The sequence below is a fragment of the Dermacentor albipictus genome, chromosome 3 (assembly GCF_038994185.2).
Source record: "Dermacentor albipictus isolate Rhodes 1998 colony chromosome 3, USDA_Dalb.pri_finalv2, whole genome shotgun sequence".
In the NCBI taxonomy this organism is placed as follows: domain Eukaryota; kingdom Metazoa; phylum Arthropoda; class Arachnida; order Ixodida; family Ixodidae; genus Dermacentor; species Dermacentor albipictus.
Window position 1 is genome coordinate 74701426 of NC_091823.1, and position 19871 is coordinate 74721296.

Consider the following 19871-nt stretch of genomic DNA (forward strand, 5'->3'; position numbering starts at 1 on the left):
CCTTAACTTGTTCTCAAGCTTCTTTGTCAGTCTCCAAGTTTCTGCCCCATATATAAGCAACGGTAAAATGCACTGATTGTACACCTTCCTTTTCAGTGACAATGGCAAGCTTCCAGTCAGGAGGAGACAATGCCTGCCGTATGCTCTCCAATCCATTTTTATTCTTTTGTGAATTTCCTTCGCATGATCTGGGTTCCCTGTTATTGACTTAGGTAGACGTACTCCTTCGCCGACTCTAGAGGCTGACTGGCGTTCCTGAACGTTTGTTCACTTGCCCAGCTTATTCATGATTTTGTTTGTCTTCTCTATAATAATCTTCAACTGCACTCTCACACTCTCTCTGTTAAGGCACTCAACCATTTGTTGTAACTCGTCTTTAGTGTTGCTGAACAAGACAATGTCATCTGCAAACCGAAGGTTGCTGAGATATTCGCCGTCGATCCTTACTCCTAAAGCTTCCCAGTTTAATAGCTTGAATACTTCCAAGCATGCAGTGAATAGCATTGGAGAGATTGTTTCTCCTCGTCTAACCCCGTTCATTATAGGTATCTTATTGCGTTTATTATGGAGAACTAAGGTAGCTGTGGAATATCTGTAGATATTTTCCAGGATATTTAGATAAGCGGTCTGTACTCCTTGATTACGGAATGCCTCTATGACTGCTGGTATCTCTACTGAATCAAATGCCTTTTCGTAATCTATGAAAGCCATATATAGAGGCTGATATTACTCTACGGATTTCTCGATTACCTGATTGATGACATGGATGTAATCCACGTTAGGGTATCCCTTCCTGAAACCTACCAGTTCCCTTAAATTGCGTAAAGTCCAGTGTTGCCCTTATTTTATTGGAGATTATCTTGGCGAATATATTATATAATACTGGGAGTAAGCTAATGGGCCGATAAATTTTAAATTCTTTAACGTCTTCCTTTTTGTGGATTAGTATAACATTTGCATTCTTCCAGTTTTCTGGGACCCTTGGCGTCGATAGACACTTCGTATATAGAGCCGCTAGTTTTTCAAGCATTATGTCTCCTCTACCTTACATTAAATCGACTGTTATTCCATCTACCCCTGCCGCCTTTCCCCATTTCATGTCTTGCAAGATTCTTTTGACCTCATCGCTAGAAATCATCGGTAGAAGGAGTCTCTGCAACCTGTTCTATAGTGCTTCCTCGTGGCTCCTCTGGGTACTGTACAGGTCAGTACAGAATTCTTCCGCTGCTTCTACTATACCTTCGAGACTGCTGGTGATATTACCCTGTTTATCTTTCAATGCATACATATTGGTTTGTCCTATTCCATGTTTACTTCTCGCTGTTTTCATGCTGCGTCCATTTTTTACGGCTCCCTCAGCCTTTCCCACGTTTTAATAATAATAATAACAATAATAATAATAATAATAATAATAATAATAATAATAATAATAATAATAATAATAATAATAATAATAATAATAATAATAATAATCGCTAAACCCAACAGAACACAATGAAAATACTGCGCGGCCATTGCACGGCGTGTCATACTAGAAGCTCCTAAGCTCCGCAACGTGACGCGAGAGTGACGCCGGAAAAGCGTTCCACGTAGTTGACGCTCAGCGCGCCAACTATATACAGTTACCACAACATCGCGAACGAAACGCGGAGCAGGACTCACTGACCTGTTTCCACTTGAAGTCAATGTTGGTTCTAACGAGCCTCTGATTGACCGGAAGTGTGGGCCTGAAGTTGTCCGACAGCGGAGCCTTGGCGTTCAGCTCGTCACCTTGCATCAGCTTTCGCAGTAGGTAGAGCTGCGAGAGAATGGTGTGGGTGAAGGAGCCGCATTAAATTGTCGGCATCGCCGTCGACTCGAGCACAAAACTGGAAGGTGCACTAAAGAGCAACACCAAGGCAACATTCATACCGCTGGCTCACAAAGGTCATACGACTATAGAGGCTGTTTCGCATGCTGCGACTGCATATCGAAGGCAATCGGTGCAGCCACACGCGTCGCAAGGCGATGGTCGCTAAGCGACGGTCGCAGATGGTTACTTTGGTAGAAAAGGAACTGTGCCGCTCGCTGGCAATTTTTTCAGCCCCACCACTTCAGTCGTAAAGCTGCGGAATCAATCAACGACGCAAAATAAGGACGTCAGAATTATGCTAACACTTATCTTGCGTGGCGATGGCGGTGCGAGTAGACGCAAACGCCACCAATCGCAAGACAGTTCGGTGGGGCGATGGGCAAGTCGCGTTTGCCGGTGCGAACGTCGGATGCAGTGACTCCCTCCACTTCTTTAGTTGCAATCGATCGCGTGACATCTCTATTCACCGATGTGAATGCGGCCTAAATTAGTTTCTAGATTCCTAAGGATACTTTCAAGGCAGTGGTATGCTGAAACGCTTGAAATCGATTTGGGTGTTCCCTTTTATAGTGCTAGACAGGGTACGTGTCTACATATGTATGTATGTATGTATGTATGTATGTATGTATGTATGTATGTATGTATGTATGTATGTATGTATGTATGTATGTATGTATGTATGTATGTATGTATGTATGTATGTATGTATGTATGTATGTATGTATGTATGTATGTATGTATGTATGTATGTATGTATGTATGTATGTATGTATGTATACCCGCCGTGGTTGCTCAGTGGCTATGGTGTTGGGCTGCTGAGCACGAGGTCGCGGGATCGAATCCCGGCCACGGCGGCCGCATTTCGATGGGGGCGAAATGCGAAAACACCCGTGTGCTTAGATTTAGGTGCACGTTAAAGAACCCCAGGTGGTCAAAATTTCCGGAGTCCTCCACTACGGCGTGCCTCATAATCAGAAAGTGGTTTTGGCACGTAAAACCCCAAATATTATTATGTATGTATGTATGTATGTATGTATGTATGTATGTATGTATGTATGTATGTATGTATGTATGTATGTATGTATGTATGTATGTATGTATGTATGTATGTATGTATGTATGTATGTATGTATGTATGTATGTATGTATGTATGTATGTATGTATGTATGTATGTATGTATGTATGTATGTATGTATGTATGTATGTATGTATGTATGTATGTATGTATGTATGTATGTATGTATGCATGCATGCATGCATGCATGCATGTATGTATGTAATTATGTATGTATGTATGTTTGTATGTATGTATGTATGAGCAATCCTAAAACTTCGCGTCGTCAGGTGCCTCTACGGAACTTCAGAACATGCATTTTTATGTGTGGCCAGCATTGAGTCAGAACGAGAAGAAAGGGGGGTTAACCGAGAGGTCCGGTTTTTATTAATCCTATCATGAGAAGTCAACAAAGACACCACGGACAACATAGGGGAAGTCACTTGTACTCACTAATTGAATTAAACAAATGATTCATTAATGACAATGAAAGCGGATGAACAACTTGCTGCAAGTGCGGAACAATTCCACGTCTTCGCGTTACGCGTACGATGCTCTTGATTACGCGCGATAGTCCACTTACTCAGCGTTGAGTCAGTGGTTTTTCGCTGTGGAGGGTAATTGTGTGGTAGATGGAGTAGAGTGCAGTGAACAGGTCGCGTGCACTGAGTTCGCGCAACGTCTGAGCACACAACGCACATTAATAAGAAAAGGTCGAGTTTCGAAATCACAAAGTACTACTGCGCGTTGTGCAATTCCGATTAAAAGCATCGCGTCATGCAAATGCTTTTGGGCATCGCAGGGGTTGCTGACACGCGATTAAGGTCGACGCTATTGGTAGTAGGTCAGGCTCAGGTACAGAAACGATGAATTCTTAACGAAGGCTACGCGAATGAGTCACAGTTGAAAAATAAAAGAAAGTTTGGAACATGTTACACTCTTGAAACACGTGAAGGCGAAAGCCTGCTGGTCACGTCAGGGGTCAGGCTTCTTGCAAGGCGCAGTGGGAAGTAAACGTAATGACACTGTAGGTCGACCTCCTTAAGGACACATACCAGCACCCAGTGCACTGCCTAAAGGTTCTTTCATTCTCTCTTTCGTTCCGTCTTTCTGCTTCCTTCCTATCTTTCGTTCTTTCTTTCTTTGTTCTTCTGTTAATTCTTTCTTTCGTTCCTTCGTTCCTTCTTTCATTCATGCCTTCGTTCTTTCTTTCGTTTTTTTTTCATTCATATTCAGCCATTGCATCTTAGCTTGCTTACGAGAGTATGAGCAATTCCTGATGGTGATATTTTTTGCATCACTCATATTTTTTGCATCGCTGGACCAGACGTTGTTTTCTTTCAGGTATGAACCATTGCAACGAGCCATCTGAGTCTTTCGCCTTGAAAACATCAGTAATTGTTCCATAGCGTAACAGCTCTCTCTCCTAACCAGTGACCGTATGTGGCGTGGACTGACCCTGCCTTTGTCAATCGCCTTACACCATTAAACTTGTAACGACTCACTAAGAATGATTATAGCTCCCTCGTACACTTCAGATGACTCAGTGAATTAAAATATGAAGCCTCTTTTCTGTGCAACTGCTGCATCAAATCAAGAGAGAGAGAGAGAGAGAGAAGGAAAAGCAATAGAAAGGCAGAGACGTTAACCAGAGGATTTCTCTGGTTGGCTGCCATGTGGGGAAAGGGGGAAGGCGCTGCGAGAGATGAGACACAAGGAACCAAATAAAAAAAAAATCAGCAACATAGAACTGTTTCTGCGTGATGCTATTACACAGTCAGCGAAGGTGTCGCACAGTCATACACAGCGTCAATGGTCCCACCAATACTGTCGACGTCCCACAGTGCACGGCGACAACTCGCCACATAGTCCGGTGCCTCTTAAATAACGTGGCAACGCCATTATAGCGACTTTTTTTGCTGACGTACATGCAGGCCAATTTCCAAGAATGTTACTTTCCGGGAGTAGGCGCTTGTCCAGTTGGTCTAGCGTGGCCGAGAGCGCTGCTCTTTGCGGGTTGAAACGAAGGCACTGGGAAGGAAGGTTCGTGATCGTTTCGCTACGCCCACATAAGTCACAAAGCGGGCTATTGGCCAATCCGATCTTAAAGGAGCACGCATGTGAGAATGCTACTCCAAGCCATAGACGGACTAGAAGGGCGCAGTCACATGGCGGGAGGACAGGCGGAATACGGGTTCGCAAATTAGAGATCCAGAATATGGAGGTGTGTGCTTGTAAAGTTGGACTAATTCCATCGATCTAATGGTAGGTTAAGCGCAAGCCCGCATAGTTTTTTAGCTGCCTCGGCTCTCGAAAGAGGAATGGCAACGCAGTTGGCTGCGTCATGAGGAGATCGGGCAGCTGCGTACGCTTGATTATTTCCGTGCATGGAAGTCAAAATGCAACATTGGAACACTGACAAGCCATAATCCTCTGATAATTTAGATTGAAACTGTTAATGAACACGGGCACAAAAAGCAAACGAGAATTTAATCACGCGCAGACCAATATTTCCGAACGCACGTGTATATCTTCTGGTAATACAATACAGTAGGAGAGTCAAACGTTCACTGTGCCTCTAATATCTGAAGACAAGTATAGGCTCGAGACAGCCTGGACTTACACTCTCTGTTCAACTTTAAATCAACGGAACATCTATGTTTCATATAGTGTCCACATAATTACTCTTTTCTTGAAGACACAAAATTGAAATTTTCTAGCACGCCATGCCAGTAAGTGAAAAAACAACAACATTAACGGTAAAAAAGGCATAATTGTTTTTCTTTTGTCGATTTAAAAAGGCAAAAAAAGAAGAATCAGGGAAGACGTTGACTAAGAACAAGAGAAAAGAGATTTGGTAAAAGTATGGGCGAAGAATTGTCGCGACAGCAAATATTTTCATAATGAAAATGCGATTTTTTTCGTCGTTATAGCGGCTGGACTCAATTATATTTCAGCTTGCCTTGTCGTTTCTCAAGAGTCCATTTTGCTGGGTCCCAAAATAGTGTTCTGGAGAGTCTCTCAGAAGAAGCGTTTAATACTGCTTTTTAATTCTTCTTCTCCTTCTTTCTTTTTTAATGATTGTCGCTGAAGCAACACATGTCGTAGTGTCGTGCACTCTTTCTTTCTGTACACCTTTCGCTTTGACTTTGTTTTTGGTTTTTCTGTCCTCTTCATTATGATTTTAACAGACGTATGTGTAAATGGGGAGCGGGGAGCTCCTTATTTGGTTCCCGTGACAAATAAGGAGACAAGCTTCAAAATTTTCTAATTGAATCCTTTTCACATTGCGCCATCGCAGGCTGAGTGTGGGTCCCCGCCGTAGGGCTGGGACAGCAACTACAAGACGACACGAAATTTGTCTCCGAACAAAAGCGCCAGATATGTGCGCCGTTGCGTATACCGCAAACGGCCCTTTGCGAAATCAAGATTGGCGAGCGCTCCATAGCGCGAACTTGCGGCGATGACTTTAAACATTCATTTTTTTTTTTGGGGGGGGGGGGGGGAGGGGGCAACTTGGTCAGCCATTTCTCGCCGCTGTATCCTTCTGGCACTGGTGTTATACTCCGTTGACGTGTTTGCACTGGTGTGTAATCTGAGAGGAATCTTGAGAAATTAATAGCGACAGCTGCGTGAAAGGAAGAGTGCGGCAGTTTGAAACTGTGTATTCCTCGGCGGACCTTTGAAGTGGCGGGTACAATTATCTGGCATACTGATGATTTTATTCTCTCTCTTGTTTTTTTCTTTTAAGATCAACGACAGTTTTGTGGAGACTGAGAGCGACAAAATGTCTTAAATTGTTGAAGGCGATATTTCGAAACTGCCAATCTTTTTTTCTCTCTCTCTCTCTCTTACAACTGAGTTGGGGCGCAAGTCGATCTACTAGTTTCGGAACCGTGCTTGCAATGTCAAAAATTAAAATAAATCAAAAATGGAAACACTCTTATAAACAAAATACTCTTTTAGAAAAGACAGTCGTGTGGTGCGTGTGCATCCACAATTAGCGTCTAACAATGCAACCGTTCTGCATACATTTTTGATAAGCTTTAGAGCGCACTTTTGCATGGCGGTGATATGGCCATGATCCCAAGGACTTCTTCAAACAGGAAGGCCTATGAAGCAATGCTATACGGACCCTCTAAACTTTACTAAGAATTGTGTTTCCTCTCGGCTAGATAAAAATAACCAATACGTAAGAGGGGTACCCGTGGTCGTAGTCATTATTCGAGGTAAAACGGCGGCGGTTCGAATCATGTGTGAAAACGAGCCCCTTGATAAAATTTTGTCAGCAGTGGCCGAACAAGGAGTGTCCCTGACGTGAACGTTTCAATGAGGAAACTTATCTTCCCCTCGTTGGCCCACGGCTCCCTCGATTTCGCTCACTCGGCTCACTCGAGTTTGTATTCTTACACCACCTTGATATCAATAAAGTTTTCCGTATTAAGAGTGCAGCGTAGTAGTTCGGGCAACGTCAGCACCTCTACCTTAGTAGCTGTTTCTCTATCTCAGTTTGATTGATTTGCGGTTCACTCGATATTTAAAAAACATTACAGACATTCGCCTTCGAATATTCATCGTGCCATTCAAGCGGTCGATACCGACGAAGCGCATATTTGTGAAGGTTTTTTTTTTTCTTTCTTGGCGTTTAAATAACATTTACCACACTGAAACTCCAACCTCGATGCCTCTTCTATAAAGGTAAATTTGGAAAGACTACGAAAATATTGTCGCTGCGCTGGTCGCAAGACAAAAATCTTCCGTTTTCGATTGAAGCGGGTTTCTATGACTAAATGAGAGACTCGGTGAACGCGACGGGGCGTGGCGCCCAAGTCACATCTAAGGAAATCCTCGTCATTTGCAGCGCCTGAAAGAAAGTGAATTGGGGGATCGTGCGCCTAAGGGTACACAGTGCGTGTTTATAGCTTCACCATTCCCTCACTCTTTATCCGCGACGTCAAAAATCGCCGGGAATGGCAGCTGCAGAATAAGTAGGATATACGCTCGATCCATTTGCGCCTTCCAATTCTTAAATGAAGAGGCTTTTTCGTCTTAGAAAGAAGTGACGCACAGGGATAAGGTTGGAAATGAACCGCGTATCAGATTCAAAGGGGCGCCGAAGAATAATTGAGCTGTCTTTCTCTCTACGATTTTTTTTTTCAGCAAGAGCAGTCACAAAAGAGACACGTGACAGCCCGCTGTCACACCTTTCCCAGCTTTGCTACCTTTTTTTCTCTCTCTCTGATGATTAACGTTCCATACGATTCGAGAACCTTTTGTTTTACTGCCAACCTGTTGAGTTATGCTGATTTAAAAATGTAGAACGGAGTTTATGTCTGTGTGGTTTCAGAAAAGTTGCCCGCGTGGTAGCGATGTAGTTTTCTTTCTGCTTACGACTGAGCGAAAGAAAAGTGGCCAGTAGAGAATGGACTAAACTAGCTCATCAGCTTGTGACAAAATATTTAAAAACGGGCACAAAAATAAGAAAGGTAACTTGTGAAAGCCATGGAGATCTACTGATAAAAAAAAAACTAGGAAAAGTAAAATAAAGCTTGCAAGTACCGCAGTCTTGCTGTCGTAAGAGATGTTATTACGCCAGCAAGGACTTTTGCTTAATATTATTTCTTTTTCGGGGAAGCTAAGGATGACATGGCGTTCCCAACTTTGAAGACGAGAGTGGCGAGCCCGTGTCAGGAAAGCTGGAACCAAAAGCGCAGATGATAGAGAGAGAGAGAGAGAGAGAGAGAGAGAGAGAGAGAGAGAGAAGTGATACGAAAATCCTTCGCAGACAAACAAGCCGGAAACAGTACACAGCGTGCCAGACATTACACGACAGGAAAGCATTTGCCTCGTTGTTTTTGGTATGAATGAGGGCAGCCTTTCCCTGCCTTCTTCTTTGCATGCCCACAAGCTACGTTAGTGCCAATGCCGCGGAAAAAAAAAAATTGGGGGGAAAGGAGGGAGGGAGAAAGATAAGGCTGGAGCTAGCTGCTGTTGAGGAATCGGAGGGCAGTTATGTTTTTAACCGAAATCAGTTCCGCGTGAGCACACACACACAACGCCCGACCGTTCCCCTTATCCCCACTAGCCTGGCCAAGAAAGCCGAGAAGACAGCTACGTGCATTTTGCCGCGCTTCCCGCCCGCGCATATACATAAGCCTAACAGGCTGCGCGCAGGCGGATATTGGCTTACACGGTTCCGGCACGCATGCATATGAACGAGACCCGACGTGCGCTACAGCGGCAAGAAAAGGAGAGGGAGAGAGGAATAAAGAAAAAGTAAAAGCCTAACATATAAGACAAGCTACCGCGTGCAAACGCGGAGATGGAAGAAATAATGCTCGACGCGCTTGCTCGCACAATGTAATAAAAAGCGACACCGCCAAGAACGGGTCGGTCGCATGACTGACGAGGAGATGCGCTGTGCGAGACGAGGAAAAGAAACAAAATAAAATGCGCATAAAGGGGGGGGGGGAGGGGTGCGGATGTGGGAACATTGTTTCGGAGGAGGCCCCCCTCGCCCCCCAACCTGCTGCCTCCTGCGTTGGCACTGTTAAGATATCTTCCCCTTCTCCGCTCATTCCGGGGACTAGCGAGGGCTTTTGTTCTCTTGGAGGCAGCGAGACTAATTACTCTGGCGTCCTGTTTCAAGGAGCGCGGCGGCCGCGAGGCGGTCTCCTTTGTTAATATGCGTGAGTCCTTCGCTTGTTCCTGCCTGCGCGCGCCTGGTACAACTTGGTTGCGTTGCCGCTACACGGCGAGCTCCGATTCGCCGTCGACGCGTACGCGGAGTTATATACGAACGGTGGGAATCGGCAGCGATAGAGGAAAGGCCACTGAGGCCACGTTGTGTACGCGCATTTTATTTTTATGCGAAAGCATCAAATGGTCCATCGAGCGAGAAAGCCGGCGTCTGTAGCAGCGGAACAGGACCTACATTCCCATTGGCCGCGACGCCACGTCACTAGCGCGCCTCGATGGAGCAGATACTGCGACGCGTAGCCGCGCGGCGAGAAGGGTTGTCGTCGGTGGGGCAGTGGCGTGACGCGCGCGTGTGCCTGCCATCGTCTCGCTATCGGAAGCCGGCGCGCGGTCCGCATCTATCTATCTATCTATCTATCTATCTATCTATCTATCTATCTATCTATCTATCTATCTATCTATCTATCTATCTATCTATCTATCTATCTATCTATCTATCTATCTATCTATCTATCTATCTATCTATCTATCTATCTATCTATCTATCTATCTATCTATCTCGCTCTCTCTCTCTTCCCTACTGTGCTTAGCTGCTACGTGCGCCTGCCGGCCTTGGTGGCCGCTGCTGCTTCCTCGGTCTCTTGTCGCGCGGACGTCGGTGGCATGCGGCGTTGGCACTGTGGGCTGCTCCTGCTCGTCGGTTCCGGCAGCGCGTACCGCTACGGTGTAACAATCGCAGCGCAAAGCTCGAAAGACCGCGCAGCGGTGTTTAGTTGGACATTAATGCTTTCGCATTCACAACTCATACGAAGAGCTTAGGTGTCCTCGTTCTTTTTTTTTTTGTCTTCTTCGTTTAGTTTAGCGAGCAGACTTTACCGCGTATTATATAGAGCCGTCTGCCACAGAAAGAAGCACAACGGGAGAAGTCAGACAATTTATATGCCACGAAACCTGTGTTGCAGGCGAGGAAGGGTTATTGCAGAGGTTGCAATGATTGCGGCCGAGAAAGGATGTTTCGTTTTGACCGAAGCAGTTCAACAGGTCGTGAAATGAAAATGTGTGAGCTCCATGGAAAAAAAGGGCATTCGGCTGCATCGAGAAAAACACTATTTGACGGTGTAGTTTGATTATGAATTCGCAGTTTAACACGTCTCCGAGTCACCACGTGTTTTATTCGCGCCGGAACTTCGAAGCTAGCTAGCGTAGTGTCACAACTTGTCGCCGCTAGCTGCACTTTAAATGTGCCGCGAAGTCAAAAGGACTCCAAAAGTCATTCATTATGCGTGCTGCAATGGCGGTTCGGCGAGAGAATATGGGAGAGAAATGGGAGGAAAGACATGTTGGATCATAGAATAAATTTAACGAATTTGCATTCCACGGTTTTTTCGTGACAAAGCCACGATCTGATTACGGTCGAAATCACACTGTAGTGGGTGATTCCGCATTATATTTTTACCACCTGGGGCTCTGTAACGTCCACCTAAATATAAGCACACGAGCGTTCTTGCCTTTCGTCCCCATCGAAATGCGGTCGCCGCTGCCGAGACTGAATCCGTGACCGTGAAATGAGCAGTGCAATGCCATAGCCACTTAGCTGCCGTGGTTGGTGGACCATGTATTCTCTCAAATCTCCAAGGAAGCGACGCGCACCTTTTATACGCAGGAAAATAGGTGGTAAGGAATCGAACGTACATGGAGAAGTCAGAGGAAAACAGACAGCGAGTGAGAACACGAGTGCATGTATACCTGCTGCTTGGTGATGTAGATCGGCCTGTTGAGGACAATCCATGTGACCGTCTCATGACAGCCAGGCATGGTGAGCGACCCTTCGTACGTCATGAAGTGGTCCGTACCCGGAAGCAGCTCCTTGATGGAGAGGTGCTTCATGGCCGCCTCCTGGCCTGAAAATAACAACGTGGCGGACAGAGACTGAGTAACAGTGAAAATGAGGTGCTTCTTCTTCACTAAATTGTATAGGTCTGTCTCACTGTTCACGCCGATTTATTCATTGGACCTTCAGCATGCATTCGATAGGCTGAAGCCATGCGTTCGATGTTTTCACGAAATACATTTGATGTTTTCGCGGCATGACCTCTCAACTTATATATTTCGATATGCAGACTCTGGACGTGTTTTCGAGGTACCGGGGTTTTCAAACCGATTTGCAAAGCGCACCGACAGGGACGCAATGCTATGCAGTGTTGGGATATCAGCGATGCTGCCCTTCTTGAAGGCTACTCGACTGTACGAGCGCTTGTGACAGCAAGTGAGTGAGTGAGTGAGTGAATAAACTTTATTGCAGAACTATTTTAGAACTATTTAGAGTATCAAAACATACTCTAAATTGACCTCCCGTGTACAGGAGAGGAGCGTGTGATATATTACGGGCGATTTAAGCGATTTTTTGGACCATGTTTATCTGGAGTCATGACGCTGACTCGGGCAGCGTAGTGAGGCCGAGTAATGGTGTTTAATCTATCAGAAGATAGAAGAGGCCGTCTGAAGCCGCGAAGATATCTTTTCTAGCGCCCAATAAATGTTTTCCGATTCGATCCAGGTATGCTCACAGCAAATGTAGCGTGTGCACGAGCAAAACGTATGCGTCTAGGCATTTGTCCGCGCACTTCAGGACTTGAGGCCTACTGCACAATTTCAGTCAGGCCTGCGCGCATTCAAAACTACATCCTTGCGCATCTTCTTGTGGGCAGGCTGTGTTCACGCTCTGCCTCATTTTATTCCTCTGTACTCATTCCCCATTAACCCCCATTTAAGGTATGCAAATTGTAAGTCTGTTTGGACTCCGCCTCTTGAACTCCTTACCTTTCTCCGTTTAGCACTCTCCCTCTCTGGCTCCGTTTTGTATAGCGCAGAGGGAACGACCACAAAAAGGACAGGATGAAGCACACCTACTTTGAAGCAAACCAGGGCAGCCACTGGGATTGAACAGCCATTCACCTACTTATTGCCCGGCTTCCAAGCAGGTACGTTCTTTCATAAAAGCTTGTAAAGGGATGGGCAGTTGGGTGAGTTGGTACGGTAGCATAGTCTTTCTTTGTAGCACGAAGGGACACGGACGAAGACTAGAAGAAGACAGGATAGCGCTCGTCCTGTCTTATTCTAGTCTTCGTCTGTGCCCCTTCGCGAACCACGAATAAAACCTTCGTAAGAACTCTCTTCTAGCTCCTGGTTTGCTCTAAGTGTGTGTGCTTCTGTGCTATCAAGATGGGAGACAAGGTACCGGATACTGTAAAAGACCTGGAGAAAGCCTCTGCTGGGCTAGCGGCTGGGTTTACTTTTGCGCAGGAAGAAGTTAAAAAGGATTTAAAAGGGTTTATAGTAAGATAACTAGGAAATATGAAGGCATCAATGGATGTTATGAACGATGAGTCTGAGCAATGCAAGGCCTAACTGGTGGCTCTAAGGGAAGACGTTGTCTGTGTCAAAGTTGAAAATCGGGAAGAAAACAGTCGCCTTGTAAATGGCTTGAAAGAACTGAGGAGAGACGTAGTAGACCTAGTGGAAAGAACAATTTGGACATCCAAGGCGTCTCTTTGCAAAATTATTGCAGAAATGGAAGCTATTTTGCTCCCGCTCACAATACAAAATGATCCCATTGTTATCTGTGGTGATATTAATATTGATTTATTGGGTAATTATTGCAGTGGTTATGTATTTATTCTCCAGTCATTCAACCATTTATAAAAATGTTATCACGACTCCCAGACGAATGACCAGTCAACTTGCATCTTTAATAGACCTTATAGTGTTCATTTAAAATATCCCTTTATGTGATGTCATTGCGAACCACTGTCCTATATTTCTGTTGTTGCCGTGGGCTGGTGGGTTACTTCTGTATGAAGGTATCCAAATCAATTTGTCCACGTAGACTATGCGAGCGACAATAAATGGAAAAAGGACAGAGCGAACCAATACTTTGATGCCCTGTTTAAGTATTACAGGAATAAATCTGTTGCAACGTTTGAAATATCATAGAAGGAATACGTCACTAGGCTTATCACTCGAAACAAAAGCGATACAAGACAACAGTGGAAGATTGTGACGGATACAACTGGATAAGGCTAAGAAAAGCGAGTAGCCCCTAGTAGCATCTCCTCGCAGCTGACCAACGATTTTAACAATTTTTTTTCATCAATGTTGGTTTAAACCTCGGTGAATATTTCCATCGTTAACAGCTACTGGTATTTTACGCATGGCTGTCGGCAGTAGATTCTAGTTTCATGTCATTTCTATCGATGAGACCAAATCCGTTGTCAGTACAATGTCGGTGAGTAAAGCAACCAGTCATGATTCCGTCCAGACAATAGTGCATAAGAAAAATATCGATACCCTTTGTGCGCACATTCCACCTCTTTATTAATTCCCTAGAGAATAGTTCCTATTCAGAAATACTAAAATTGCAAAAGTTGTTCCCATATACAAATCTCGAGATCACAACGAACCGAGTATGGCAGCAGGCCTATATCGGTATTATATATATATATATATATATATATATATATATATATATATATATATATATATATATATATATATATATTGTTACGGTTAAAGTTAAACAGGCTTTATTTAAGGACCGAGATTGATGGTGAAGTAAACATGGCGTCCCGAGGCTGCACACGCTAACGTCTTCTTCTTCTCCTCGCCCGGCTCATGCCGTAGCAATCCCCGGTTGCCAGACGAAGCCCGCTGGGCAAGTCCAAATCACTCGGAAAGCGTAGGGTGAAACCGCTTAAGACGGGCAACATGTACTAACTGGGTCCGGCTAGACCGACGACCAGCGGACGTCACGCGTGCCACCACGTACGTCAAGTCACTCAAGCGATCTACAATGACGAATGGGCCCGTGTACTGGGGTAAAAACTTTTCGCAGAAGCCACGTTTACGTTGCGGGGTCCGCAACCACACAAAGCCTCCTTTGGCGTACGAGACAGACTGGTGTCGGCTGTCATAGCGCTCTTTCGATCGGTCTTGCGATGCCACAGTGCGAAGACGAGCGATACGCCTGGCTTCTTCGGCAAGACAAAGCGTCTTGGCAACAGAGTACTCGCTCTGAAAGTGAAACGGTAGTATAGTGTCAATGCAGCTTAGCGGTGAACGTGCATAAAGGAGATAAAAAGGACTGTAATCGGTCGTCTCATGCTTTGCAGTATTATAAGCATAGGTGATGAAGGGGAGTACGTCATCCCAGTCCTTGTGATCGGAAGATACGTACATGGCCAGCATGTTAGTTAGAGTTCTGTTCGTACGTTCCACAAGCCCATTTGTCTGAGGGTGCTAAGGCGTTGAATGACGGAACTGCAAACTGCAGAGACGAAGCAGTTCTTCTACGGCGTCCGCAACGAACTGACGACCGCGATCGCTAATGATGACACGGGGGGGGGACCATGTCGAAGAATAATGAATCGAAGCAAAAACGTCGCAAGGGACGCAGCTGTTGAAGATGGTACGGCCGCCGTTTCCGCGTAACGGGTCAGATGGTCGACACATACGATCATCCATCGGTTGTCGTTAGATGATCGGGGAAATGGGCCCAGAAGATCAATACCCACTTGTTCAAATGGCAGGCAAGGTGGCGGCAGAGGTTGGAGAGGACCTGGCGGAGCGGTCGTAGGTCGCTTGTAGCGTTGACATTGTTCGCAACTGGCGACGTAGTGCTTGACTGTGTCCCGCATTTTGGGCCAGTAAAAACGCTCCTGTGTCCGGTTCAAAGTTCTTACGAATTCTAGATGGCCAGAGGTTGCATCGTTGTGCATGGCTCTCAGTATGTCCGTTCGCAGACTTTGCGGCACCACCAGAAGGAAGCGTGCGCCTTTAACCGCATAATTGGTCTTGTAAAGCAGGCCGTCACGGACACAAAATCGACCGGTGGCTCCAGGACGCGATGCGGCTACAAATAGCGGTTCCAAACTAATATCATTTTCCTGCTCTGCTTTGAAAGTCATCGAGTCTGGGAATGTAGAAGAAATGGAAGCAAAACAGTCATCAAAATTGTCTTCATCACACTCCGTCGTCGTCAGAGGAAAGCGGGAGAGACAGTCCGCATCTGCGTGGCGACGCCCGGACTTGTAGGAAATAACGAAGTCGTACTCCTGCAATCGAAGAACCCAACGTGCCAGTCGTCCACTCGGGTCGCGGAGATTCACCAACCAGCACAACGCGTGGTGGTCAGTAATGATAGTGAACGGGCGTCCGTAGATATAGGGTCGAAATTTGTGGACAGCGAAAACAGCTGCCAAGCATTCTTGCTCGGTCACAGTGTAATTTCGTTCCGCCTTAGTCAAAGAGCGACTAGCATAAGCCACAACGTGTTCAGCTCCTTGATGACGTTGCACAAGTACGGCACCGATGCCGATGCCACTGGCATCAGCGTGCACTTCCGTAGGTGCGGATGCATCGAAGTGACGCAATATGGGCCCTGACACTAGCAGAAATTTTAGCTGACGGAACGCATCGTCGCAAGCCGATGTCCAATTGAAAGGGACGGCTTTTTGGAGAAGACATGTTAGGGCGTACACCACGTCGGCGAATCTTGGAACGAAGCGACGAAAGTACGAGCACAGGCCCAAGAAACTCCTCAACTCCCGCACTGACTTCAGTGCTTCGAAGGAACTGACTGTCTCAATCTTCCGCGGATCTGGCCTCACACCGTTTTTGTCGACCAGATGCCCAAGTACTAACATCTCGGTTTCTCCGAAACGACATTTCTTGGAATTTAGGATCAAGCCGGCTTGTTTGACACAATCCAGAACAAGATTGAGACGGCTGTTATGTTCACTCAATGTGCTGCCAAAAATCACATCATCGAGGTAGCACAAACAAATTTCCCATTTAAGTCCTCGGAGGATAGTATCCATGAATAATTCGAATGTTGCTGGCGTGTTACAAAGACCGAATGGCATAACGTTAAATTCAGAAAGACCGTCTGGTGTCACGAAGGCCGTTTTCTCGTTATCGTCTGGGTGCATGGGTATCTGCCAATACCTGATCGCAAATCCAGTGATGAAAAGTAGGCAGCGGAATGTAGACAATCGGTGATATCATCAATTCTAGGAAGCGGATACACATCCTTTTTGGTGACCGCATTCAGTTTCCTGTAATCAACGCAAAACCTCCAGGATCCAGCCTTCTTCTTTACTAAGATTACTGGTGCTGCCCACGGACTAGAAGACTCTTGAAAAACATTATTCCGCAGCATGTCTTTCACCTGTTCAGCAATAACTGTACTCTCGGTTGAAGAAGCGCGGTAAGGCTTTTGCCGAATGGGGTGCGCAGATCCGGTGTCAATTCTGTGGCGAGCACGAGAACGCGGGAGTGAAGCCTGCTTGTCGCCTTGTGTGAAATCGAACACAGAAAGATGTGCCCACACTACTTGTGCGAGAGCGCGGCGCTCATGTGAGGGCAGTGCCTTGTTGATCATTCGTAGGATCTGCTCTTCAGAAATGTTTCGTTGGGGATCGCTAGTATGAGACTGCTCCTCCTCGCTTAGAACTGTAATGGAGCTATAAGTAATCTCGTCAAATTCAGCAAGCTTCATATCACGCGGGAGAACGGCAGGGACACAAGAACAATTGAAAGCCCACAAATTTGAGATGCCATCCACTACTCTCACGACAGAGCGTGGTTCAAGTACATCTTTCTTTGCGCAGCTCGACGTAAGTGGCTCGACTTGCGCGTCAAACGATGAAAGGTCGGCAGCAGCGAAATTGACAGGGATACGGGAGAGCGACCAAGGCGGTATCAGCAAATCGTTCGAAACAACACAATGGTTTTTCATTGGTAAGGATGTGTCGGCAAGGGTGGCGAGAAGCGCGCTATTCAAAGTAATTTCGCCTGTGCCACAGTTAACGGATGCACCACAATCCTGAAGAAAGTCAATCCCGAGAATCACATCATGAGTGCATCGCGGTAGTACGAGAAATTCTGTTTTAAGATCTTCTCCTCCGAATAAAACACTTGCAACACAAATACCAAGGGGAACTAGGCACTCTCCACTGACACCACGAAACGTCACACCATCATTCCACGGGAACATAACTTTCCGACCCAGCCTCTCCTTGAAAGTCACACTCATGACGGAAACGGTAGCACCAGTATCCACTAATGCTGTTGCAGGTATACTATCAATTAACATACGCACTTTGTTCTTCAGCATCATAATAGGCAGAGGAGTATTTCGCAGAGACGCAGACTGTCCGGCGACCTTACCTCCATCGGCCGCGCCGGCTAGTTTCCCGACGGATGTGGTGACGCAGCACGTCGCCGTGGTGACGGTGAACGGCGTTGGTGACTGGTTGGGGGCGTCAGGCTGCGGTCTGAAGCTGGCGAGCCACTCCTTCTACTATATTGATGGAAGGTATTCCGGGGTGGCGCGCCTGTGGCGTTTGCACTATCAGGGTCTGTCGGCCAACGGTCGTCATAACTGTCACGTTCAAAATTAGGCCAAGTTGGTGGTGGGCCATATCTTGTTGTCTGTCGGCGCCGGCGACAAAAACGAGCAATGTGTCCTGAGGCGCCAAAGCTGTAACACACAGGCGATGCGCGACCGACGTTGTAAACCTCGGGGTCAACCCTGGGACGCTGAGAATATTAAACGCGATCTTCCGAATTCCGATTCGTGGTGGTAGCTCGACGAGTTCGTTGATCGTGCATCGCGTCGTCGGGAAAGGTACGTCGGTGCTGTCGCAGTTGATCGACTCGACACTCTGCAACGCCTGGCATGGCAGACAATGCGGACACAGCAGATGCATGTTCTTGAGGTTGGTTGGGGGCCCAGCCAAGCAGTTCGACATCCGCCCCTTTGGTGTGTCTTTCAAGTTCTTCGCGGACAATTTGCCTTATAGTTGCCGCAAGGTCACATTGAAAACCGTAGTTGTCATTGTCTTCAACGCTTGCCACCATTGTGACATTTGTCAACCTGCCGAACTTAGGCATGAACGGAGCAGCTTCAAGGCCTCAAATGTGCGGCAATGCTTGATGAGGTCGGGGACCGAGGCGAGACTCTCCTTTCCGATTAAATAATTGTAAACATCCTCGGCTATGCCTTTGAGAAGGTGTCCAACCTTGTCCTCTTCGGACATTCGAGGATTGACCGTTCTGCAAAGCTTCAGTATTGCCTCAATGTACGTAGTACAGGTCTCACCTGGGACTTGAGCACGCTGAAGCAATGTCTGCTCCGCCCGCTTCCTTTTCGTGGTGGAATCGCCGAAGCACTCGGTAAGGTGAGTAACGAAGCTGTCCCACGTTGTGCAGATATCTTCATGGTTCTCGAACCACACGAGCGCAGTGTCTGTGAGGAACAGAACCACATTGTCGAGCTGAGCCGTGGCGTTCCAGCCGTTGTACTTACTCACACGCTTGTAGTGGGTGAGTCATTCCTCCACGTCCTCGCCGAATTTTCCTGAGAAAGGGCGGGGCTCCATCTGATGCATCCAGGCGCCGGTTGTTCGCACTGGAGCAGCCAGAGAAGGTTGTTGGTCACCGCTGTGGGACATCGGGATCTCAAGTGGTGTTGGGGGCAGTCGAGCGAGGCGTCGGCTCCGGCGTGGTACTTGCTGCAGCAGCTCCGCCGTCTTGGTCGAAGTACCCCGCACCTCCACCACAAAACTGTTACGGTTAAAGTTAAACAGGCTTTATTTAAGGACCGAGATTGATGGTGAAGTAAAGATGGCGTCCCGAGGCTGCACACGCTAACGTCTTCTTCTTCTTCTCCTCGCCCGGCTCATGCCGTAGCAATATATATATATATATATATATATATATATATATATATATATATATATATATATATATATATATATATATATATATATATATATATATATATATATATATATATCAAGGAGAGAAGGCGTGAAACTTCTTCCCGGACGAACGCTTTCATTTCAGCAAGCAACGTTGACTGGTTGGAGATGGTAGCCAGACCAGCAATGGGGTCGCCGCGTGAAGAAAGGCGACGTGCCAACGAGCACTGCCTGCGTGGTTCCCCGTAGCTTTGGCATAGAGTGATGATGTCTGTCACGGACTGAGAATTCTTCGCCAGTAGCTTGTTGAAAGCATCCTCCTCGATCCCTTTTAAGCCATTTCTGATTTTGTCGGACACCGCCACCATCGCATTGACTTTCTTACACAAGCTTAGTACATCTTCTATGAAGCTGCTAAATGATTCGCCCGGCTGCTGCGCACGTTTTCGCAAACAGAGTTCCGCTCTCAGCTTGCGCACAGCAGGGCGACCAAACACAGTCACT

General features: G+C 46.4%; 1 protein-coding gene across 1 annotated transcript in view; it reads right to left on the reverse strand.

The window, feature by feature from the left end:
- The window catches only part of CARPB (Carbonic anhydrase-related protein B), a 258110-nt gene that overhangs the window by 5602 nt on the left and 232637 nt on the right, over positions 1–19871 (reverse strand). The window contains exons 7-8 of the mRNA XM_065430086.1: positions 11353–11507; positions 1667–1798 (exon numbers count right to left, since the gene is read on the reverse strand). Coding sequence (XP_065286158.1) covers positions 1667–1798; positions 11353–11507 — 287 coding nt within the window. The remainder of the gene's footprint in view (positions 1–1666; positions 1799–11352; positions 11508–19871) is intronic.